The 26,587-nt window shown below is 30.4% G+C and overlaps 6 protein-coding genes across 6 annotated transcripts; 4 read left to right on the forward strand and 2 right to left on the reverse strand.

Moving 5' to 3' along the window:
- Positions 1 to 1,493: 1,493 nt before the first annotated feature.
- Positions 1,494 to 1,871, forward strand: GO595_006476 (uncharacterized protein; the record flags this gene model as incomplete). Its single annotated transcript, XM_067919833.1, has 1 exon — positions 1,494 to 1,871. The coding sequence occupies one exon, from the start codon at positions 1,494 to 1,496 to the stop codon at positions 1,869 to 1,871; it is 378 nt and encodes a 125-aa protein (XP_067773354.1).
- A 147-nt stretch (positions 1,872 to 2,018) lies between these two features.
- GO595_006477 (putative RNA-binding protein) lies at positions 2,019 to 2,972 on the reverse strand (the record flags this gene model as incomplete). The annotated part of the gene is made up of 1 exon (XM_067919834.1): positions 2,019 to 2,972. One exon carries the CDS (start codon positions 2,970 to 2,972, stop codon positions 2,019 to 2,021), a length of 954 nt encoding a protein of 317 aa, XP_067773355.1.
- A 421-nt stretch (positions 2,973 to 3,393) lies between these two features.
- Positions 3,394 to 4,362, forward strand: GO595_006478 (uncharacterized protein; the record flags this gene model as incomplete). The annotated part of the gene is made up of 1 exon (XM_067919835.1): positions 3,394 to 4,362. The coding sequence occupies one exon, from the start codon at positions 3,394 to 3,396 to the stop codon at positions 4,360 to 4,362; it is 969 nt and encodes a 322-aa protein (XP_067773356.1).
- A 2,329-nt stretch (positions 4,363 to 6,691) lies between these two features.
- Positions 6,692 to 8,767, forward strand: GO595_006479 (glutamine--fructose-6-phosphate aminotransferase [isomerizing] 2; the record flags this gene model as incomplete). The annotated part of the gene is made up of 1 exon (XM_067919836.1): positions 6,692 to 8,767. The coding sequence occupies one exon, from the start codon at positions 6,692 to 6,694 to the stop codon at positions 8,765 to 8,767; it is 2,076 nt and encodes a 691-aa protein (XP_067773357.1).
- A 5,328-nt stretch (positions 8,768 to 14,095) lies between these two features.
- Positions 14,096 to 14,719, reverse strand: GO595_006480 (putative acid cluster protein 33-like; the record flags this gene model as incomplete). The annotated part of the gene is made up of 1 exon (XM_067919837.1): positions 14,096 to 14,719. The coding sequence occupies one exon, from the start codon at positions 14,717 to 14,719 to the stop codon at positions 14,096 to 14,098; it is 624 nt and encodes a 207-aa protein (XP_067773358.1).
- Positions 14,720 to 16,243: 1,524 nt separating this feature from the next.
- GO595_006481 (uncharacterized protein) lies at positions 16,244 to 26,147 on the forward strand (the record flags this gene model as incomplete). The annotated part of the gene is made up of 2 exons (XM_067919838.1): positions 16,244 to 19,891; positions 19,959 to 26,147. 2 exons carry the CDS (start codon positions 16,244 to 16,246, stop codon positions 26,145 to 26,147), a joined length of 9,837 nt encoding a protein of 3,278 aa, XP_067773359.1.
- Positions 26,148 to 26,587: the final 440 nt, after the last annotated feature.

Raw genomic sequence — 26,587 nt, forward strand, 5'->3', positions numbered from 1 at the left:
TGTAATCAAAGAAGAAGAAGGACACCATACTTTATAAAAATTTTCTGAAATATGTACTCCTGATAAATCAAGAGCTTGCTGAGCAAAACTAACAAAAGAAACTGAGGTAAGATTATCTTTATCAGTATTAAAGTCATTTGAATAATAGTATTGAATAACACCATTTCCACTAATTGACAAACTGATGTTATACCCAAACATATTATGTATGATGTGAAATGAATATGAAGAATCTGTTTGAATACTTGGTAAATCCAAAACAAAATTATTTGGATATTTAAGTGACTGATTGGTTTGATTTGTGGTTATATATACATCCATATTTTCTTGTGATAAAGTTAAAGGAATTGCAAGCAAAGAACAAATACTTTCGTCAAATTTATTCTCTCTTGCCCACCAAACGCCACCTAATATTATTAAAACCAAGGAGCAGATTGCCATTATAATTGATTGAATCCAAGGATAGCAGCATGGTTCCATCTTGTTGGAAGCAGCTATAATAACGGTTTTTGTCAATTTTCTGTACCTGTACGACTTTTTTTTTAAATTTTTCAATACCTCTATCTGGTAAAGAAGCTTGGAATGTTCAACATTGACTAATGAATCTTTATTCGATTTTCTGGGGCAAACCAATCCTTTTTCTTCCTACGCCTAGTGCAGAATCAACCTTTGGTAGATAAATTTGCTAACAATTATTGATATCCAATATGATTTTTAACTTATCTGAGAACAAATAATAGAAATTTTTAAAAATTCTTTTTTATTGTTATCTTCTTCAACGGGTTCATAAACAAAACTGTAAAAAATTCGTTGCAATAAAATTGCAAACTATGAAATTTCATTTAGCTATATGTTATTATTTCATATTTGAGTGTCTTAACGAAAATAAACAAAAGTCTTCTAACTCTTTTGATGCAAATAACTCTATAGGAACATATCAGATTAACTTTTCCTGATTATTAGAATACATTTTGACTTAGTAAAACATTTAAGTTCTCTCATTATTTTCCAAAATGCTTTTAACACAAGCTATATAAAGAAAAAATCTGAAAACAAATTTCGATAACAAAAAAATTCTTGCAAGAAATAAAAATAAACAGTAAAGCATTTAGTGTTTTCTGGGTCTGTTTCTTTTGTGAGCTAAATGACTTGAAGAAGTTTGCTTAACATCTTCAATGTTTGCTTTGAGAGCATCTTCATCATCTTTCCAGTTTGGTGGGTTTACATTTAGCCATGGCCAATCTGGTCCAAATAATATCATTACAAAGACTGTAACACCTGCTTCAAAGTATAATGCATGACGAAAATTATCCTGGTAAATTGCATATATAATAGAAATTGGAATAGATAAAGCAAATATTATGATAGAAAAAATCAAAACGCGTTTCTGACCTTGGTAATCAGCCATTTTATGATTTGACCAAACACTGTTTTAACAGCTGCTTTATTTCAAAAGTGTTGCTAATGGCGTACGTTTATTTTTTCATCGAGAGATGTCTCGAAAGCAAACAAAGATAATCGAAGAATATTCAAGTGAAGATGATCAGTATGATGATAGTTATAGCCCAGATGAAAAAGATAAAATTATTGCACAACAAAAAGAAATTATTTCTGAAATGCAAAAAGAATTCGCAGCAACATTGGATGCACTGAGAAAACAATTAAGAGAATATGTTGATGAATCCACACAAGTTCAAGAAGATATGCTAGAAAGAATCAAGGAGCTCAAAGCAGAAGTTGCAAAATTAAAAAAGAAAACAACAAATCCTGGAAGACAAACTACAGTTAAAAGTTCCATATATCAAACTACACAGAAGTATCCTCGAAAACTTGCACAATCACCAAAAGATGTTCGTAAATCAGTTTATTAAAAATCAATTTATATATATATTTACTGATATTCCACTGCGATTCCATCAATGCCAAAATCGCTTATCCCAAATTTAGAGATAAATAATTCATCCAAAAAAATCAAAAAATGAATGCCGCATTTTTAAAAAATACATACAATATATTTCTTAATGGCCGAGGAAATCCAAGAACTTAAATTTATCATCTGTTCTTGTGTTTGAAGGTTGACGCATCGGTTGTTGGGGTGCTCCGTAATACTGTTGGGGTGCCCCGTAAGGGTTACTTTGTTGACCCGCCCTAAATTGGTTTCCCATTGGCTGTTGTGGGATTTGTTGATACTGCATATTTTGTTGCGGTGGATATCCGTATGGATAATTAGGCATTGGCTGCTGTGGTTGTGATAATGTGGCGTCAATGTCTTCATCATCAAGCTTAAAGTCAATACTAACATTTTCTCCATTAAAATTCATCAAATGTTTCCCATTTATTGCTTTTTGTGCATCTCTTATATCACAGAATTTAATATAAAAAAGAGTTGGTTCAAGAACAGCAGTTGCATATATTTCGCCAAATTTTGACATTTCCATTTGTACCTGTTTTAACGTGAGTTTGCTTCCAATGGCAGTTCGGACTAAAAGAGCAGAACATGTAAATCGTGGATTAGTTTGAGGATTAGAGGATTTTTTTCCAAAATTGGTTTTAACTGGCCGCCCCATTAACAATTGATTATCTGCTTGTTCGACTGCTTTTTGTGCACTTTTAATGTTAAAATATGTTACAAAAGCAATCCCCTTTTTTTGTATGAGAGAATAAATATTAGCAATTTCTCCATACTTTTCAGCAAATTCTTTGAACGTTTCATATGGAACGTTATATTGGATATTAGAGAAAAATGCAGTGTGGATGGGAATTCTTTGGTAATTAGATGACTGACTAGGTTGGTTAGCTTGATTTGAAGGAGACGTTTGTGGACGAGGAATTTGTGAATATTGATTTTGATATTGATTTTGGTATTGATAAGGTTGAGGTGGATACGGAACATTATATTGTGGAGGTGGATATGGATATCCGCCTGGTGGTGGGCGCGCTAAGTTTGGCGCGTTGGGTTTGGGATATTGCATTGTGAGTTTGGTCGGAGAGAAAAAGTGACAATAAAAGATCTCTAGAGACCCCATCATAATGAGTGTGTTTACTTGTAAAAGGAATAAAAAAATCAATAATTATTTGGAAAAATCTGTAAAATACATCAAATCCATATTCAGATTTGAAATAAGAAATCTTTTAGGAAAAACTAAGTGAATGAAATGGATATGTTCCCCTTAAATGTTGTATCGGGAAATTGTTACATTTTCTTAATATGGAATTAAGTCTTACTAAATTTAATTCCTTATCCACATAATTTTTTTTAAAAAAAAATTATTTTATGTTTATGAAAGACATAAAAGCAAAAGACATGACTAACACACTTTTTAATAATACCTTGAAAACAATTACGAACGTTAATTTCGTGGGCTTACTTTGAAACCGTTTATTTTTCTTAGGATGGAAGGAAACGAATGGACAGAAGATGAAGATTTTTTCTTATCACAAGGGTATGCGATTTATCACGACGACAAGCAGGAGGTTTTTGACAAGATTCGAAGAGACTTTCCTTTCAAGCAATCTCGGACATCTGCTGATCTTGCAGATCGATGGCGATATTTAATGGATCAATTAGAAGCAGAAGATCAAGATACTATTCAGAGAATAAAGGATGGCAAATTCCGTCCTCAAACATGGACGTATAGTCAAGAGCCTCGAGTTCAAATGCCAGATGTTGATCAAATGATAGAGCAATTTCGGCAAATGCCTTCGCTCGCAATGAAAACACAGTTTGCCGAAATACAGACATCAAAATTTTCCGATGACAATCAAAATATAAACGAAGTATGTCTCAACTATCAATTTGATGTTGATAGCATCAACAAAATTGTAGAGAATGTTCTCAAGAAAACAGTTGATGATGAAACTCTTCGGAAAACTCTCCAAACAGAATTTCAAAAATCTCTTGCACAAAAAGGTCGCGAATTCTCTGTTGAAGACATTTCTCGAAGACTCAATATCATCAACGAGATGACTGATCCTAACCAATCCTTCACAGAATCCAAAAGTATGATCGGACATTTTGATAAGATATTCACCGGAATCCGACAAAAGATTCAATACAATCAACAAGTTGCTGTGACTCAGGATAGCTTTGCTATTCTCCGCATATTGAGCACTATACAATGGCCATTGAGCAAAACTCCAAATGTTGATAACATCCAAAAGGAATTCAATCGTATGTACTTCGGTTGCTTTGCAGAAATGTTCAATCGCATAAGAGACCCTAACAGCTTTCAAATGTACAAACTATACATCGATTTTGCAATTTCAATTGATGTGAATAATGACTTGGAGCCACTAATAAATCCAAACTTAAGGCCTTTATTTGCTAAGCAAAGGGCTGCTCAGGTGCACCAGATATTGTGAAAATAAAGAATAAATATTTGAAGTAAAACATTCTCTAAAGAAAGAATTTTAATATATTTATCCAAAAGTGTAAATGATCGTTTTCAATTGAATTGATATCACTTTTTTTATGAATAATTTGGAAAGATTGATCAATATACAGCAAAAAATATTTAATATGAATGAACAAAATGTGTCCAACACAGTTTCATTGGTTAGTGATTTATTGGACAGCGATTTTCTATATTCGTCAAAACTTATAATTTGCCAATTAATATATTCATCTTTTATTTCACAAAGGAAAAGCTATTTTGTTTATTTCGATTTCATTAAAATATTTGAAGGCAAGCACAATATAATTAATGTTTTCACAGATTTCCTTCTTTGGGATAATTTAGATGAATCCTTTTTTCTACTTGAGAAGATGATTGAAAACAAATTAATTGATTCCAAAGTAGTTAAACTTAATAATTCATTGTATTTTAGACATCATAACATAGACTTAAACTTAAATTTTTATAAAGATTCTGATTTTTACATTTATTTTTGTCAAAATGAACACAATCTCAAGGAGAATAATTGGGAACTTCATAAGCAATTAGTTAAAGAAGGAGTTAATCCAAACGCAATTGCAAAAATAATAAGAAATGATGAAATAGGAAAACTTCAAGAAATTTCATCACAAACGAATTTTGATTTTAATCAAAGAATCGCACCATCACTTTATGAAAGATATTCATATATTAATTATGGAGATATATCAATAATTAATTTTGCAGCATTTTTTTCTTCAGTTAAATGTTTTAAATTTTTATTAATGAATGGAGCAAAAGTAACTAATACAGGAAAATATGCAGTTGCAGGTGGAAATGAAGAAATCATTCATTTATGTGAACAAAATCATTCATCTTTTCAAAATGCATATGAAGCAGCAATTAAGTTTCATCAAAATGATATCTTTAAATATTTTTATGAAAGGAAAATAGAAAAAATTAATAATTTAGAAGAGTTAGGAGTACTATGTGTGAAGTGTAGTAATTTCGAAATACTTTCCTTTTTAATTGATGAGGGAATTAATATTAGTAACAAATATATTATTGATGAATATGCAAAAATAGGAAATATTTTTCTTATAAAACAATTTCTCGCTGAGCTACAAATGCCATATGATATATTAATATATTCTTCTGAATCACCAAATTTTGAGTTAGTTAAATATATAATCAGTCAAAACGAAATTGATATCAATGATAAAAATAAAATTTATTTTAATATTTTAATATTTCATGACAACATTTGGAAATTATTTAAAATATTATGGACAGCACTTATAATAGCATCTTCAAATGGTTATACAGAAATCGTTAAATTACTTCTTGAACAAGAAGGAATTGATATTAATACTAAAAATATTTATTTGTTTTATTTAAAATTTATTTTAATAATTTTTTATTTCAAAATAATATTTGGAAATTATTGAAATTATTTTTTACAGCACTTATGTATGCATCTTCAAATGGTTATATAGAAATCGTTAAATTACTTCTTGAACAAGAAGGAATTGATATTAACGCCAAAGATATTTATTTGTTTTATTTAAAATTTATTTTAATAATTTTATATTTCAAAATAATATTTGGAAATTATTTAAATTTTTTAAAACAGCACTTACATTAGCATCTGCAAATGGTCATACAGAAATAGTTAAATTACTAAGTGAAAAAGGGACTAATTAAAATGTTTGTTATGTGGGCATCTTGCAATGTGCATGCAGAAATTGTTAAATTGATTCAATAGAGTTTCTAGAAAAAAATTTCAAAAACATTTGAACTTTTTTTGGATAAACAATACTGGATGAATTTTTTCAGACAAATGACAGGTCGCAATGTATGCATGTGTTATGCAATGAATCAAAAAATAATCCACAAACAATGAATGCAACAAAAATAAATGATTCAATAATATATTTTTACTTAAAATTTGGTAATAACATTACCTTAAGTTTTTGTTTTATCATATCGGTAAACTCCAAATTTTTGATTGAAGTTCGAAATTTAATAAAAATTAATAAAATCAAATCTTTTAGTAGAAAGTTTTTGAACGGAGAATCCATCAGTTGAAAAAATTAATTCAATATTATTGAATGGTTGTAAACGGTTTTTTGAAAGAAAGTTTCTTGTCATAAAGTGGAGTGAAAGGTTTCGTTTCAATTTTTGACTAATGTGTCATTGATTGTTTGTTTGGTCAAACAAACCGTTATTTTCTATAAAAAACTGGAAACAACTTTTTGTGTGCTATACCTAATCTTCAGTGAAGAAAAATGTGCGGGATCTTTGCATACATCAACTATATGACCGACAAAACAGTTAAAGAAATCATTGAAAGGATTCTTAATGGATTACGCAAACTTGAATATCGTGGATATGATTCTTGTGGAATTTGTTTTGAAACAAAAGAAGGTGATGAAATCAAAACAAATGTAGCAAAAACAACTGGTGCCATATCAAACCTCGAGAAAGTCGTCTCCAAATATTTAGAAGACGAAACTGTTTTTTCTGATCATATTGTTATTGGTCATACAAGATGGGCCACACATGGACCACCAAGTGTTAGAAATGCACACCCACATTTTTCATCCACAAACTTAGAATTTGTTGTTGTCCATAACGGCATAATTTTCAATTATGCCGAGTTAAAAAATCGTTTACTTCAAGAACCAATTTTTCATATCAACAATGAACTTGAAATCCCTGAAATTTTCCGACAGACCGAAAATGCTAATTCTGATTTCTATTCAGATACAGATTCCGAAGTATTACCAAAACTAGCGCTCTTTGTATACAATCAGCTTTATAAGCAGACTGGCCAAAAGCCATCTTTTCTTACAGTCATTACGAATACAATGAAATTAGTTGATGGTACATATGGATGTGTATGGAAATCATCATTTTATCCAAATGAAGCAGTTGCGTGTCGACTTTCATCACCACTTTTATTAGGACTTAAATATCCTGAAGAGCCACAAATGACACATTCTGCACGATCTGTTGAATTCAATGATGATGACTCATTTATACATATATCAGATGCTATAGATGAAGAGAATACACATTTCCAAAGGAAACCATGTGAATTGTTTTTAGCATCAGATGCACCAGCATTTGCTGATATCACTAAAAAAACTATAATTTTAGAAGATTGGGATATAGTTCATATTACACCATATGGAATTGATATTGTTAATATAGCACCAAAAACAGCGAAATTTTCACCTTCAAGAATCGTCGAAAATTTAAACGTATCAATTCAAGATATTGCACTTGGTCAATATCCACATTTTATGTTAAAGGAAATTATGGAACAACCAAATACAATTCAATCATCAATTAGAGGTCGACTTATTGAAGGTTCATTAAATGTCCAACTTGGAGGTATTATACCTAATTTAGATATAATTAAACAAGCTAAAAATATTATATTTATAGCTTGTGGTACATCATTTAATGCAGCATTAGCAGTTAGACCTTTATTCGAACAATATACAAAACAAAGAATACTTGTCGAAGTGGCAAGTGATTTCAATGATAGAAAGCCTATCATTTTTAGAGATGATATATGTATATTTATATCACAAAGTGGTGAAACAGCTGATACACTTGTATCTTTAGAACATTGTTTAAAGGCAGGAGCATTTTGTATAGGTATTAACAATACTCCAGGTTCAAGTATTTCTAGACAAACTCATTGTGGTATCCATCTTAATTGTGGTATAGAAATTGGTGTAGCTTCTACTAAAGCTTATACCAGTAGTGTAGTATGTCTTTTACTTTTACTTTTATTAATGATTCAGGATTCTATTAAATATAAAGAAATTCATGATAAAATGATTAAGGATATATTATTATTACCTGGATATGTATCACAGGCTTTACTTTTAAAAAAACAAATCGAAGATTTATCTTCAATTGTTTCACAACAAAAATCTTTGATAATTTTAGGCAGAAAAACTCAATATGCTACTGCTAGAGAAACTGCTCTAAAAATTAAAGAACTTTCTTATATTCATTCTGAAGGTTTAATGGCAGGTGAATTAAAACATGGTCCACTAGCACTTATTGATGAAAAAGCTTTTGTAATATTTATAGCGACAGAAGATGATGATGATAAAGTTTTTAGTGCTTGTGTTTCAAGCTTACAACAAATTAGAGCTAGAGGAGCAAAGATTTTAGTTGTTGCTAATAAAGAACAAAGTAATTTATTTGGTGAACTTGCTGATTATTTAGTACTTGTACCTAAAGCTTCTCAATGGGTTCAGATGATAATTAATATTGTACCAATGCAATTGCTTTCTTATTTCGTGGCTTGTAAGAGAGGACTTAATGTAGATAGGCCAAGAAATTTAGCGAAGTCAGTCACAGTGGTATAAAATAAAAATGATTCTTTACATCAAATTTTGATGCATCGGTTTTTTTCAATTTCTTATCGTTAATTATCGAATGTCACTTTTAGTAAAAAACAACATTTGAGAACACGATAAAACTGGGCAGATGCCGAACATAGATGAGTTTATTTCTAGATTACAAAAAGTAGTAACGCCTGATATGGCACCTGCTGATGTTATAAAAATATTAAAAGAATTTAATAAGATTATAAAACCAGGTATTTTTTCACAATATGATAAAGATTCAATTACAACACCTTTAAGTTTAATTTGGAAAACATTAATCTATGGAGTACAACAACAACCATCTAATGTTCGCACATACATTTGTTCCTCTTTAACAACTTTTTTAACAAGGATTACACCATACTTTCCAAATGAAATGTTAAACTCATTTAGCTCTTCAATAAAACTTCTGGAATACAATGCTATTTCGTCGCCAATTATTGTTTGTTCATTTGCATATTTATCAAATTTTATATCATCCCCATTTATTTTAACATATATTCAATCAATCCCTTTGTTAAAACATTTTTCTTTTGAAAACGATTTAAATGAGTCAATAGTTTTAGCAATTCAGCAATTTAAAAGCTTCCCAATAATTTTTATGGAAAATCTTTTATTATTTATCCTTAAACAAACACAAAAAACATTACCACGTCATGCTACTCATGCTGTTTCTTATATTGTTTCTTTAAATCCCACGAAATTTGTACCGACATTAATTGATTTTTACAACGACGATTTAAAACATCATTTAAGTTTATTTGCATTTATTTTTTCTACACATCCAATAAATGTTCAACTGATTGATATTTCACGATTAGTTGAATCCTCATTTGATATATTAAATTCCGAAAAGCCTACATTTCAAGAAATTGATAATTCATTAACGATTTTAAGTTTATTTAATGAAGTTAAAGTTGAAATTAATGAAGAAATTGTAACAATTAAATATAAAACGTATGAAAGTAAAATCGAAATTAAGAAATTATTACCACATTCATCATTTTATTCATTATATCTTCCAATTGAATATTATAAGACAACAAAAAATGATTCAGTTTTTGTAGGAACAATGAAATTTAAGACGTTATCTAAACTTATTAAATTACATCAAAATGAAAAAGAAATATATGAAATTTTTAAAGAAACACTTCAACAAGATTTTAATGATTTAGTTTCGAATTGTTTACAAAGTTTATCTGATTGTATTAATGAGATAAACATTGATAAAGTATTATTACATGATATATTATTCTCACCAAAGCATTCATGGTTTCATTCATCTACGATAATGAAAATAATACAAAACATTGACATAAATAAAATAGAACAAAGTTATTCATTACAAATTATAAATCTTTTAATTGATTTTAGTTATAATAAAAATCAATCATTATCATCAGGGACATCGAAAGTTATATTAAAATTCACATTAAAATCGAATTATAAAGAAGTTCTTAATATACTTATCAAACGATTTGACTTTTTTAATGAATCATCATATGAAAAATTACTTGAAATTATCGGAAATATTTTAAAGAAATTTAATTGTGTTAATGAATATATTTGGTTTATAGATTTAGTTCTAGAATCATTAATATATTTCATTGATGACTTAAAATTAATTATTTATATATTTAATTTCTTAAATTTAATTAAAGTTAATAAATCATTAGAAAACGTTCGATCAATAGCTTATTATATATTAAGTGAATTTTATAAAACTATAACAGGTTATGGGTTTTATGTTGCATATTATGATCAATATAATTTACAAAACACAATTAATAATTATTTCGAAAATAATCATTTAGATATTATAACTAATCCTGACATAAATATTACGAATATTTTTGAGCCTATGAAATCAGTATTAAAATTTCTTTATATATATGAACCTAATTTTCAAGCAAAATTTAAAATCAGTGAAATAACATTTAATTTATTTCCTTATGAATCGTCCAAATTTTTAATGAAGAATTGGGAAAGATATGATAATAAAGATAAATATGAAAATAACTTACAAGATATATTAAAGAATTTAAATAATATTAAGTTACATTCTTTATGGTGTAAAATATTTTTAAATAATGAAATTAATTTTGATAAGCAAAAGAACTCAATTGCTTATTTAAATGTATATATTAGTTTTATGATCACACAATCTATAATTACTGATATGAAATCAATGTCATCATTTGCAGTTTTTATGCCATTTACTTATGATAAAGGGAAAATTGTGTTTTTAAATTATTTAAATGAATTAACAAATGATCAAAAAGTTATAATTGTTAATAATATTAAAAATATTAAACATAATGATATTATTATTAATGATATAAACATAGAAAATAATGAAGAAAAAGTTATCGAATTTAAACAAAATAAAAAATTAAAACTTAAAGGTGATAATGTGTTAAAATTACTTATTAAATCAATTCGAAATAATTCTAAAAACGAATTTATTAATGTATTAAATTATGCAAAAGAAAATTCATTACAAATTCCAAATTATATTAAATATATTATAAATCCTTTTGATGAAATTCTTTCAAATTGGTTATCGGAAAATCAATCCGAATGTTATACTATTGAAGAAGCCATTAATTATATTAACACGCCTTATAATTCAGCTGCAATTTCATCACTAAAGAATAAAACTGATGAATTAATTGAATTCTTATCAAGTAAAGAAAAAATTACTAAAAAAGATAAAATTAATTTCTGTTCATTAATTTCATATTTCAAATTTAATAAAAAGAAATTATTTGAATTCGCTGAAAAAGTTCTTCTTAATTCAGATGTTACTAAAAAACTTCGATTTGCTTTACGAATTTATTCATCTACAATAAAATATACAAATGAATATAATGAAAAAAAGTTTGACATAATTTATAAGTATCTATTCGAAAGACGTCTTAAATTACCTTATTTCGAATTAACAACTTTCTTCATTGTAGCTTCTTCTGTATGGAAACCTTCAAAAGAATTTTTCGAATTTATATTTTATGCTGAAAAACGCTGCTCCAAGAATTCAATACTTTACGGCAAAGTGAACTTCATTCAACTTAAATATAATTATAAAAGTGAAATTATCGAACCGATAAATTCGATACCAACATATTTAAATTCTGGTATTCCATCTTTATTTAATAATGGGGTCAAACGTTTGAATCAATATTATTCAACTACTAATAGTAATATTGTTGAAATTCTTCAAAGTTTTTTAGATCAACTTCCTAAATATTGGTATAATCCAAACATAGCGAAACAATCGATGAAATTTATAATATTTTTATTAAACACAAGTTCAGTATATAATTATATCATATTTAATTCATTAACATTTACACTTAAAGAAGATATTTCTTCTGTTAATTATTCAGCATCTATTTCATGGTGTTCATTTGCTATAAAACAAAAGTCTGAAATTGTAAAATATAAAAAATTCGAAATGAAACATTTGACAGTTGAAACATTTGAAATTATCATAGATTGTTTAATCGAAAAGTTAAAAATTTCGGATAAATCCAAACAAAGTTCAATGCTTATGGACTCCATTTTAGAGTTTTTGATAAATTTAAAGGAAAATGATTCATATTATACATGGAAATACTTAAAGAAGTTAATGGAAATCGTGGACGTGATGCAGCCATCGTTAATATTACCTGTCTTTATGCAGTTGTTTAAGTTCGTTCCAAGGTTTTGGCACGTGTTCGTGTCAATAGCATTGTACGTGAAGATGCATGGAGTGTCACAAAGCACAAAAGAAATTTTGGAATATTCGGAATTACTCGCAAAAAGCGAAAAACATATAAACGCTTTAAAAGCATTGGAAAATGGATTGGGAGATGCGAAAGAAGCATTTAAATTGGCACTTGTTGATGAGGAAGATAAGTAATGTATAAATAAATAAAATCTTATGTACATTTATATGGTTTTTTTGATGATGATGAAATATATTCATATGAATTTTGGATTTAGTAATATGAATTCGAATAAATGTAATAATCAAAAGTGTATTAAATTGAGAAAATAAATTTAGTTCGTTAACGTTACGATTTACATTACTGTAGTATTCGTTTTTCCACTGATCATAAAAAATGAGAAAACTCTGGTATTATATGAAGTAAAAAGGGACATAAAGAATTTAAATTTAAATATTCTTTGATAATAAGCTTGATAGATAGTATGTGTAAATACGCTTTATGCAACAATTTTCAATAAAAATATGGAATTAGAATTTTTTATAAGCAGGAATTGCAATAAAAAACTTTGTGAATACATGGAGTATCCAATTTCATTGTCAGTAAAAATGATGAATTTTAACATCACAAGATTTTTTTCTGCTCTACTCATACGCTCTTTCCATTTATGATGTCATTTCCTTAGTTTTCACAGTGTCGAACAATACGAATTTTTCCAAATCTCACTTTCAAAGCATAAACAACCTCTACAAGTTCACAATGAACCACCTGAAGAAAGCCAAGTACCACCTTGCATTATTGTCCAATTTGCAAAAATTTAACATCTAATAATAATGCTGAAGCAATAGTTTTACATCTTGTTAAAGCCCACTTTAAACAAACCAACCATGTTGTCAATTCATCTCCAACACATTCACAAAGTAAATTTATCTGTTTTCATTGTAATTATATCTTAAATCGTATTAACGAATTTATTCTCCACTTCTATCCTGAGCATCCACAGAATCTTCGATCAAAGCTGTGTTTGTATGCACGCCCGAGCGGGCATTTCAAGAGGAGACAAAACAACCTGAAAAAGCTCCTGCTATTGATGAAGATCAGCAAAGTGAAGAAGACAAAAAGTATACTAATTTGATTGTTTCAATTCGAACACGCTGGATAAAGAATAATGATTTCCTTGTGAAAGTTCAATATGAAAATCTAATTTGTATCATTAGAAGGAAATACATTAAACATACCATTTTTTTTATATTATGTATGGTGGTTTATTATAAAAAGATAAAGAATATCAAAATGATAAAGAAATTATAGCCTTTATATAATTAACTTTTAAAGGCTTTAATGTTGAAACTAAATTTTTATATATTTTAAAATATTAACTCAACTTACATATTATTGCAAACGATATTTGACCATAATTAGAAATAGTTTATATTGAAAATATCTAATTTTACAAAGATAACATAAGAAAATAAAATTTCTAATTTTTGGATGTGTGAATTAATTATTACAATCTAAATTTACATAAACCATATAGTTTTCTAAATAATTAAAAATTCATATTAATTATTACATTCTATGATAAAATACAAAACATTTATTACACAGTTTCCTCTTGCATTTGAGCCGATATTTCATCAAGTTTAGGAATAGTTCCAAAGTGTTTCAAGTGTGCTAACACGAAGTGCGTAAGATCTTCATGGTTTTCTATATGAGGCCAATCACCTCCTTCCTTCATTATTCCAACCTTTACTCCCTTCATTGCATTTGATGGTAATGTGTCATCTGGTGTATTTATCATTCGATCCATTGTTTCAATTGTGAGAATTGCATTTGGTGGAACGCATGGCTCAATTTGCATTGGCGGAGAAGATCGTTGCTTGATTTTAGCAGCAATGTCTTCAGGTGCTGCAGCTTCAATCTCCTTTAAAATGAAACGCGAAGTAGGGCTTTTACTTTGAAAGATATTGACAGCTTTGAGTTCATCTTTGATCAGCTGTTTAGCTCTAAGTTTTCCAAAAACTTTGAAACTATTTGATGGTTGTTTAAAGTGGTCCAATGAAACATATGAATTAATAAGAGTTATTGATAATATTTTTACTTCTTTTGTAATATTTGGAAAAGAAGATATCTGTAAACATTGATAACCTCCATAATCAGAACCAATAAGATGACATTTTTTTACATTGAGTCTGGCGCAAAATTGAATAAAACCTTTGGCCATTCTTTTGAATGTAGAATAATCTGATAATTCAAGTGAAAAGGATCGATACCCGAATTGTTCTAATTGATTTAAAAAATACATTGAAGATGAACAGGTCTCATATATCCCTGGTAGAAATATTATGGCTTCTTGAGAATTTGGCCCAAATTCTCGAAAATGCAATTGATTCCCATGAACCAAATCAAATATTGATTGGATTGGATGTGATATAGATATTTGAATTATTAGTGGATCTGAATAATGCAAAGATGGCTGTGGAATGTTGTTATTTCTCATTTATTTTTGCTTCACAATTCGTTTAAAAATAACTTTCGCTAAACAAAAAATTACATACATTCAGAAAATTTTGAATAAATAATTGGATTTCCAAAAAAAGAGATCATAAAATGAAGATAATCCTTAGATTTAATTAACTTGATTTGAAAAAAAATTCAATTTTATGGTATGACTTAAAATAATTTAACTTAAAGATGTCTTTTTTTTTATCTGATTGTTGAATTTGATATATTATAATCAAATTCATTTGAAACATACAAACAGATTCCATGTTTTTATTTACGGGAACATTTTATTTTTGCATTATTATAATAAATTAATCCAGATTTTTCAAATAAAACAATAATATGTTTATTTCTTTATTTTCTATTGATGTAATATATATTTGAATATTATTAACAAAATCAATATCAAAAATAGTGTCTTTTGAATTTATATTGTAATTAATTGTATATCTTCTTTAAAATCTCAATTGCAAACAATCTTCTATAATGTAGTATTGGTCTAATACTATAAATTTAGGTTTTTTTATTCAACATATTTTGAAACTCGTATAACATTATTTTCGTTTATTTTATTCTAACAGATTTTTATGATTGCAGCAACATTTATCAATTATTACGTTTTTAATGATATCATAATTATATTTTTATTGCACTATTTATCAACAAACTATCCTCGGAACGTTATGACCTTCAACACCCATTTGAAAATTAGTCAAAAGTGCGATGAAACTTGTACTTTTTTAGTATAATGAATTTTGATCACAGAAATTTTCTTAAATCTCCTAACTATCAATTTGTAAGTTATTGTCCCAATTTTTTTTACATCGTAATATTTTTATGTTTGTGTGGACTGTGACCACTTGTCATAACCGCTGGTTTTAATTCAAATTTCTAATCATCTTGTCACCAAAACAAAAAGGATTTAAATTGGGAAAACTGTTGCTTCTAAAAGAAAAACAACAAAACCAGCCGATAAATAGCAATGAAGGTAGGCTATCTAAATAAAAATTTCACATTTTAAAAAAATTAATTAATTTAGAATTTCGATTATCATTTTCGATGATGCTTTTGTTGAAAGTAAGCTTATGCTGGGGCTTTTATTAATTGTGTTTAACTTTAAATTGTTCTAATCATACTGATTGTGTGTATACAGCAAAATTGGTTCAACCCTAACGCTTCACCTCTTGTTTTGCTTTTTGATACAAACCGAAAATATCAATGAATTTTTGAAAGCAAAATTAAAATGACTGAAGGAGAGATTGATAATCTCAAAGATCAGGGCCAGATAAACACACTCCAATTTCGAGTTGAGCAGTGCCAGAGCGGACTTGCTGAAATTGATAAGAAATTTACTGACCTAAATCACAATGTTAAGAACGAAATCAACAAGATGAAAGAAATCATCGAAGGCAGTAACAAGAACCTTAAGAAAATCGTACAGAAACAAATCGATGATCAGCTTAGCGATATTTTTGATCAAATTCAAGATCATACTGACCGAATTGAGAAACTTGAAGGTGGAGCTGGTGACTCCAAAGATGAGAAAATAGAAGTGAACATTGAGGTAGAAGAAATTAAGAAGAAGATCCAGATCCTTGAATTGAAAATTTCTGAAATGAGTGAGCAAACCTTAATTCAAATAAACCAAAGCAAGAATGAAACCCTCAAGCAGATCACTCAAAACATTGAGGAAGCCAAAGAAAAGGATGACGAAAAGATCAAGAAGTTAGAAGCTGATATGGACGGAATCAAGGACGAAATTGAGAAATTAAAGGCCATGAAAGATGATTTTGAAAAATTAAAGGAAGAAGTACCAGATGTCAAAGAACGATCTGTTGATTTATCTGATTTTGAAAAACAAAATGATGAACTTAAAGAGCTTAAAGACAAGATCAATGATACAGCAAACATTTCAAATGATCTCAAGGAAAAGTTTGACAAATTTGGCAATATTGAACGCGATGTTCGTTGCTTAAAGTATGAAATGAAGAAGATGCTCAAAGATAAAGAATCCACACAGATTAGTGATGAGCTGAAAGACAACATAGATTCCATTAAAGTCGAATTAGATTCAGTTAAGAACTCTAAAGGTGAACAAGAGAAGGAATTTAATGAGCAATTAAACAAATATTCAAAGACACTTAAGTGCATTAAATATGAGTTGAAGAAACTTAAGAATGCACAACCTGTGAATCAAGAGCCAAATGAAGAAGAACCAGTTATTCAAGAACGTAATATTGAATTAAGTGATGATAAAGAACCAAAGAATGATTTTGAAGAAGAAATTAATTCATTGAAGGATAACTTCAAATTGCTTAGAGATGATCTTGATAAATTAAAGGCTGAGAAACCTGATGATAAAATTGATGAGTTAAATGAACTCAAAGAAGATTCAAAGAATCAGAAGAAATCATTGAAATGCATCAAATATGAGTTGAAGAAACTCAAGATGCAACAACAACAACCAACAGAAACTAAACCAGAAGAAGTTAAACCAGCAGAAGAAGAACCAGTTGTTCAAACACGTGATGTTAACATCAGTGATTCATCATCCTCATCATCTAAGAAGTCTAAGAAGGATAATAAAGATAACAATGAAGACTTACAACCAATTAAGGATGAATTACAACGCCTTGGTGACGAAATCAATAAATTGAAGGACAACAAACCAGAAGACAAACACGATGATGATGATGAAGATAAAGAAGATCTCAAGAATATTAAGAAGTCATTGAAGTGCATCAAATATGAGTTGAAGAAACTCAAACAAATTGTATCAGAAGCTGAAGAAGAACCAGAAGCAGAAGCAGAATCAGTTGAAGAACAACAACCCACAGAAGAACAACCAGAACAACCAGCAGAAGAACAGCCAGCAGAAGACAACAAGAGCAAAGGACCTAAGAAGGTACGTAAGATTATTATCAAGAGATCAAGGAACAACAATAACAATAAGAACGATGAAGACATTGACGAGCTTAAGGATGAAGTCAAGAACTTCAAGAAATCGATCAAATGTCTTAAATATGAAGTTAAGAAACTTAAGTTACAACAACAACAACAACCAGCAGAAACTAAACCAGAAGAAGTTAAACCAGCAGAAGAAGAACCAGTTGTTCAAACACGTGATGTTAACATCAGTGATTCATCATCCTCATCATCTAAGAAGTCTAAGAAGGATAATAAAGATAACAATGAAGACTTACAACCAATTAAGGATGAATTACAACGCCTTGGTGACGAAATCAATAAATTGAAGGACAACAAACCAGAAGACAAACATGATGATGATGAAGATAAAGAAGATCTCAAGAATATTAAGAAGTCATTGAAGTGCATCAAATATGAGTTGAAGAAACTCAAACAAATTGTATCAGAAGCTGAAGAAGAACCAGAAGCAGAAGCAGAATCAGTTGAAGAACAACAACCCACAGAAGAACAACCAGAACAACCAGCAGAAGAACAGCCAGCAGAAGACAACAAGAGCAAAGGACCTAAGAAGGTACGCAAGATTATTATCAAGAGACCAAGGAACAACAATAACAATAAGAACGATGAAGACATTGACGAGCTTAAGGATGAAGTTAAGAACTTCAAGAAATCATTGAAGTGCATCAAATATGAGTTGAAGAAACTCAAGATGCAACAACAACAACCAACAGAAACTAAACCAGAAGAAGTTAAACCAGCAGAAGAAGAACCAGTTGTTCAAACACGTGATGTTAACATCAGTGATTCATCATCCTCATCATCTAAGAAGTCTAAGAAGGATAATAAAGATAACAATGAAGACTTACAACCAATTAAGGATGAATTACAACGCCTTGGTGACGAAATCAATAAATTGAAGGACAACAAACCAGAAGACAAACATGATGATGATGAAGATAAAGAAGATCTCAAGAATATTAAGAAGTCATTGAAATGCATCAAATATGAGTTGAAGAAACTCAAGATGCAACAACAACCAACAGAAACTAAACCAGCAGAAGAAGAACCAGTTGTTCAAACACGTGATGTTAACATCAGTGATTCATCATCCTCATCATCTAAGAAGTCTAAGAAGGATAATAAAGATAACAACGAAGACTTACAACCAATTAAGGATGAATTACAACGCCTTGGTGACGAAATCAATAAATTGAAGGACAACAAACCAGAAGACAAACATGATGATGATGAAGATAAAGAAGATCTCAAGAATATTAAGAAGTCATTGAAGTGCATCAAATATGAGTTGAAGAAACTCAAACAAATTGTATCAGAAGCTGAAGAAGAACCAGAAGCAGAAGCAGAATCAGTTGAAGAACAACAACCCACAGAAGAACAACCAGAACAACCAGCAGAAGAACAGCCAGCAGAAGACAACAAGAGCAAAGGACCTAAGAAGGTACGTAAGATTATTATCAAGAGACCAAGGAACAACAATAACAATAAGAACGATGAAGACATTGACGAACTTAAGGATGAAGTCAAGAACTTCAAGAAATCGATCAAATGTCTTAAATATGAAGTTAAGAAACTTAAGTTACAACAACAACAACAACCAACAGAAACTAAACCAGAAGAAGTTAAACCAGCAGAAGAAGAACCAGTTGTTCAAACACGTGATGTTAACATCAGTGATTCATCATCCTCATCATCTAAGAAGTCTAAGAAGGATAATAAAGATAACAATGAAGACTTACAACCAATTAAGGATGAATTACAACGCCTTGGTGACGAAATCAATAAATTGAAGGACAACAAACCAGAAGACAAACATGATGATGATGAAGATAAAGAAGATCTCAAGAATATTAAGAAGTCATTGAAGTGCATCAAATATGAGTTGAAGAAACTCAAACAAATTGTATCAGAAGCTGAAGAAGAACCAGAAGCAGAAGCAGAATCAGTTGAAGAACAACAACCCACAGAAGAACAACCAGCAGAAGACAACAAGAGCAAAGGACCCTAAGAAGGTACGTAAGATTATTATCAAGAGACCAAGGAACAACAATAACAATAAGAACGATGAAGACATTGACGAACTTAAGGATGAAGTCAAGAACTTCAAGAAATCATTGAAGTGCATCAAATATGAGTTGAAGAAACTCAAGATGCAACAACAACAACCAACAGAAACTAAACCAGAAGAAGTTAAACCAGCAGAAGAAGAACCAGTTGTTCAAACACGTGATGTTAACATCAGTGATTCATCATCCTCATCATCTAAGAAGTCTAAGAAGGATAATAAAGATAACAATGAAGACTTACAACCAATTAAGGATGAATTACAACGCCTTGGTGACGAAATCAATAAATTGAAGGACAACAAACCAGAAGACAAACATGATGATGATGAAGATAAAGAAGATCTCAAGAATATTAAGAAGTCATTGAAATGCATCAAATATGAGTTGAAGAAACTCAAGATGCAACAACAACAACCAACAGAAACTAAACCAGCAGAAGAAGAACCAGTTGTTCAAACACGTGATGTTAACATCAGTGATTCATCATCCTCATCATCTAAGAAGTCTAAGAAGGATAATAAAGATAACAACGAATACTTACAACCAATTAAGGATGAATTACAACGCCTTGGTGACGAAATCAATAAATTGAAGGACAACAAACCAGAAGACAAACATGATGATGATGAAGATAAAGAAGATCTCAAGAATATTAAGAAGTCATTGAAGTGCATCAAATATGAGTTGAAGAAACTCAAACAAATTGTATCAGAAGCCGAAGAGGAACCAGAAGCAGAAGCAGAATCAGTTGAAGAACAACAACCCACAGAAGAACAACCAGAACAACCAGCAGAAGAACAACCAGCAGAAGACAACAAGAGCAAAGGACCTAAGAAGGTACGCAAGATTATTATCAAGAGACCAAGGAACAACAATAACAATAAGAACGATGAAGACATTGACGAGCTTAAGGATGAAGTCAAGAACTTCAAGAAATCGATCAAATGTCTTAAATATGAAGTTAAGAAACTTAAGTTACAACAACAACAACAACCAGCAGAAACTAAACCAGAAGAAGTTAAACCAGCAGAAGAAGAACCAGTTGTTCAAACACGTGATGTTAACATCAGTGATTCATCATCCTCATCATCTAAGAAGTCTAAGAAGGATAATAAAGATAACAATGAAGACTTACAACCAATTAAGGATGAATTACAACGCCTTGGTGACGAAATCAATAAATTGAAGGACAACAAACCAGAAGACAAACATGATGATGATGAAGATAAAGAAGATCTCAAGAATATTAAGAAGTCATTGAAGTGCATCAAATATGAGTTGAAGAAACTCAAACAAATTGTATCAGAAGCCGAAGAGGAACCAGAAGCAGAAGCAGAATCAGTTGAAGAACAACAACCCACAGAAGAACAACCAGAACAACCAGCAGAAGAACAACCAGCAGAAGACAACAAGAGCAAAGGACCTAAGAAGGTACGCAAGATTATTATCAAGAGACCAAGGAACAACAATAACAATAAGAACGATGAAGACATTGACGAGCTTAAGGATGAAGTCAAGAACTTCAAGAAATCATTGAAATGCATCAAATATGAGTTGAAGAAACTCAAGATGCAACAACAACAACCAACAGAAACTAAACCAGAAGAAGTTAAACCAGCAGAAGAAGAACCAGTTGTTCAAACACGTGATGTTAACATCAGTGATTCATCATCCTCATCATCTAAGAAGTCTAAGAAGGATAATAAAGATAACAATGAAGACTTACAACCAATTAAGGATGAATTACAACGCCTTGGTGACGAAATCAATAAATTGAAGGACAACAAACCAGAAGACAAACACGATGATGATGATGAAGATAAAGAAGATCTCAAGAATATTAAGAAGTCATTGAAGTGCATCAAATATGAGTTGAAGAAACTCAAACAAATTGTATCAGAAGCTGAAGAAGAACCAGAAGCAGAAGCAGAATCAGTTGAAGAACAACAACCCACAGAAGAACAACCAGAACAACCAGCAGAAGACAACAAGAGCAAAGGACCTAAGAAGGTACGTAAGATTATTATCAAGAGACCAAGGAACAACAATAACAATAAGAACGATGAAGACATTGACGAGCTTAAGGATGAAGTCAAGAACTTCAAGAAATCGATCAAATGTCTTAAATATGAAGTTAAGAAACTTAAGTTACAACAACAACAACAACCAACAGAAACTAAACCAGAAGAAGTTAAACCAGCAGAAGAAGAACCAGTTGTTCAAACACGTGATGTTAACATCAGTGATTCATCATCCTCATCATCTAAGAAGTCTAAGAAGGATAATAAAGATAACAATGAAGACTTACAACCAATTAAGGATGAGCTGAAATCATTACGTGATGACATAGATAAATTGAAGTACAACAAACCAGAAGACAAACACGATGATGAAGATAAAGAAGATCTCAAGAATATTAAGAAGTCATTGAAGTGCATCAAATATGAGTTGAAGAAACTCAAACAAATTGTATCAGAAGCTGAAGAAGAACCAGAAGCAGAAGCAGAATCAGTTGAAGAACAACAACCCACAGAAGAACAACCAGAACAACCAGCAGAAGAACAGCCAGCAGAAGACAACAAGAGCAAAGGACCTAAGAAGGTACGCAAGATTATTATCAAGAGACCAAGGAACAACAATAACAATAAGAACGATGAAGACATTGACGAGCTTAAGGATGAAGTCAAGAACTTCAAGAAATCATTGAAGTGCATCAAATATGAGTTGAAGAAACTCAAGATGCAACAACAACAACCAACAGAAACTAAACCAGAAGAAGTTAAACCAGCAGAAGAAGAACCAGTTGTTCAAACACGTGATGTTAACATCAGTGATTCATCATCCTCATCATCTAAGAAGTCTAAGAAGGATAATAAAGATAACAATGAAGACTTACAACCAATTAAGGATGAATTACAACGCCTTGGTGACGAAATCAATAAATTGAAGGACAACAAACCAGAAGACAAACATGATGATGATGAAGATAAAGAAGATCTCAAGAATATTAAGAAGTCATTGAAGTGCATCAAATATGAGTTGAAGAAACTCAAACAAATTGTATCAGAAGCTGAAGAAGAACCAGAAGCAGAAGCAGAATCAGTTGAAGAACAACAACCCACAGAAGAACAACCAGCAGAAGACAACAAGAGCAAAGGACCTAAGAAGGTACGTAAGATTATTATCAAGAGACCAAGGAACAACAATAACAATAAGAACGATGAAGACATTGACGAACTTAAGGATGAAGTCAAGAACTTCAAGAAATCGATCAAATGTCTTAAATATGAAGTTAAGAAACTTAAGTTACAACAACAACAACAACCAACAGAAACTAAACCAGAAGAAGTTAAACCAGCAGAAGAAGAACCAGTTGTTCAAACACGTGATGTTAACATCAGTGATTCATCATCCTCATCATCTAAGAAGTCTAAGAAGGATAATAAAGATAACAATGAAGACTTACAACCAATTAAGGATGAATTACAACGCCTTGGTGACGAAATCAATAAATTGAAGGACAACAAACCAGAAGACAAACATGATGATGATGAAGATAAAGAAGATCTCAAGAATATTAAGAAGTCATTGAAGTGCATCAAATATGAGTTGAAGAAACTCAAACAAATTGTATCAGAAGCTGAAGAAGAACCAGAAGCAGAAGCAGAATCAGTTGAAGAACAACAACCCACAGAAGAACAACCAGAACAACCAGCAGAAGAACAACCAGCAGAAGACAACAAGAGCAAAGGACCTAAGAAGGTACGTAAGATTATTATCAAGAGACCAAGGAACAACAATAACAATAAGAACGATGAAGACATTGACGAGCTTAAGGATGAAGTCAAGAACTTCAAGAAATCATTGAAGTGCATCAAATATGAGTTGAAGAAACTCAAGATGCAACAACAACAACCAACAGAAACTAAACCAGAAGAAGTTAAACCAGCAGAAGAAGAACCAGTTGTTCAAACACGTGATGTTAACATCAGTGAATCTGATAAATCTGATGAGAATGAAAACATGATTAATCAAATAAATGAACAAATTCAAAACATGAACTCAAACATTGATGATCTTCTTTCTCTCAGATCAACTATTAATTGTCTTAAATTTGAAGTCAAGAACATTAAATTCAATTTAATTAAAGAAATTCGAAATGAAATCGAAGGTTTATCTAGTGATAAATCTCTTGAACAACTTGTAAGCAAGATGAATGAAAACATCGATACATTAAATCAAGACAGTGAAAAGAATGCCAAAGAAGTTGAAGCACTTAAGCTATCCAATGAAGAATCACAAAAGGAAATATCAGATTTGAAGAATGAAGTTGATAAATTAATGAAAGACTATGCTGAAACTGGACAAGGATTACAACAAACTGTCAGGAAATTAGGAGAAAATGTTGCTTCCTTGATAGCCGAAAACAAGCATGATACAGAATCACTCCCAGAGCAAATTGCTGAAATGAAAGATGAACTTAATGATAGATTGAACAAACTTGAAGAATCTTCATCAACAAACTTAAATGCACTTCAAGAAAACATTGATAAGATCAGAAAGGAAATTGACGATGTTAAGAAGGATAGTGAAGATGCTAAAGAAATGGCTCAATCAAATGAAAATGCTTTGAAACATATTAAGAAAGAATTAGGTCAAAAGTATAAGAAAGATGTTGAACAACTTAAGAATGATATTAATAACAAATTCAATGAATTTGATATTAAGAAGATTGAACTCAATGTTAAATGCTTAATGTATGAAGTCAAGAAACTTAAGGTTAAGACAATAGCATTAGAACAAACAGCAGTTGAAGTAAATAATGAAGAATTAAAGCAAATTAGAGATGACGTTCAATCTCATAAGAAATCATTGAGGTGCATCAAATACGAAATTAAGAAACTCAAAGTTTCACAACAATCAGCACCTGTTACTGAGGAGAGTAAACCAGAAGAAGAACCAAGTGTTCAAACACGTGATGTTGACATAACAGATAATTCAGAGAAATCTGAACAACAACCTCAAAATAATGTTGATGATAAAGAATTTAATGAACTTAAGGAAGAAGTTAAGAATCATAAGAAATCATTGAAATGCATTAAATATGAGTTGAAGAAACTCAAACAAATTGTATCAGAAGCTGAAGAAGAACCAGAAGCAGAAGCAGAATCAGTTGAAGAACAACAACCCACAGAAGAACAACCAGCAGAAGACAACAAGAGCAAAGGACCTAAGAAGGTACGTAAGATTATTATCAAGAGACCAAGGAACAACAATAACAATAAGAACGATGAAGACATTGACGAACTTAAGGATGAAGTCAAGAACTTCAAGAAATCATTGAAGTGCATCAAATATGAGTTGAAGAAACTCAAGATGCAACAACAACAACCAACAGAAACTAAACCAGAAGAAGTTAAACCAGCAGAAGAAGAACCAGTTGTTCAAACACGTGATGTTAACATCAGTGATTCATCATCCTCATCATCTAAGAAGTCTAAGAAGGATAATAAAGATAACAATGAAGACTTACAACCAATTAAGGATGAGCTGAAATCATTACGTGATGACATAGATAAATTGAAGGACAACAAATCAGAAGACAAACACGATGATGAAGATAAAGAAGATCTTAAGAATATTAAGAAGTCATTGAAGTGCATCAAATATGAGTTGAAGAAACTCAAACAAATTGTATCAGAAGCCGAAGAGGAACCAGAAGCAGAATCAGTTGAAGAACAACAACCCACAGAAGAACAACCAGAACAACCAGCAGAAGAACAGCCAGCAGAAGACAACAAGAGCAAAGGACCTAAGAAGGTACGCAAGATTATTATCAAGAGACCAAGGAACAACAATAACAATAAGAACGATGAAGACATTGACGAGCTTAAGGATGAAGTCAAGAACTTCAAGAAATCGATCAAATGTCTTAAATATGAAGTTAAGAAACTTAAGTTACAACAACAACAACAACCAACAGAAACTAAACCAGAAGAAGTTAAACCAGCAGAAGAAGAACCAGTTGTTCAAACACGTGATGTTAACATCAGTGATTCATCATCCTCATCATCTAAGAAGTCTAAGAAGGATAATAAAGATAACAATGAAGACTTACAACCAATTAAGGGATGAATTACAACGCCTTGGTGACGAAATCAATAAATTGAAGGACAACAAACCAGAAGACAAACATGATGATGATGAAGATAAAGAAGATCTCAAGAATATTAAGAAGTCATTGAAATGCATCAAATATGAGTTGAAGAAACTCAAACAAATTGTATCTGAAGCCGAACCAGAAATTAATGAAGAACAACAACAGCAGCAACAGCCTATCGAAACTGAATCAGCGCCAGAGCAGCCAGACGACAACAAGAGCAAAGGAACTCGGAAAGTACGTAAAGTTATTGTTAAACGTGCCAAGAAACCAGACGACAATGCTGATCTCATTGGCGAACTTAATAAGATTAAGAAGAAGCTTGCCAAGATAGAGAAACAACAATCCACTCCACAGCCGCAAAGCCAAATTTATCAAGTATTCGTTGATTTACCACAAGTTGATAACCAGAAAA

This window comes from Histomonas meleagridis (genome assembly GCF_020186115.1).
Source record: "Histomonas meleagridis strain 2922-C6/04-10x chromosome Unknown contig_44, whole genome shotgun sequence".
NCBI lineage: Eukaryota > Parabasalia > Tritrichomonadida > Dientamoebidae > Histomonas > Histomonas meleagridis.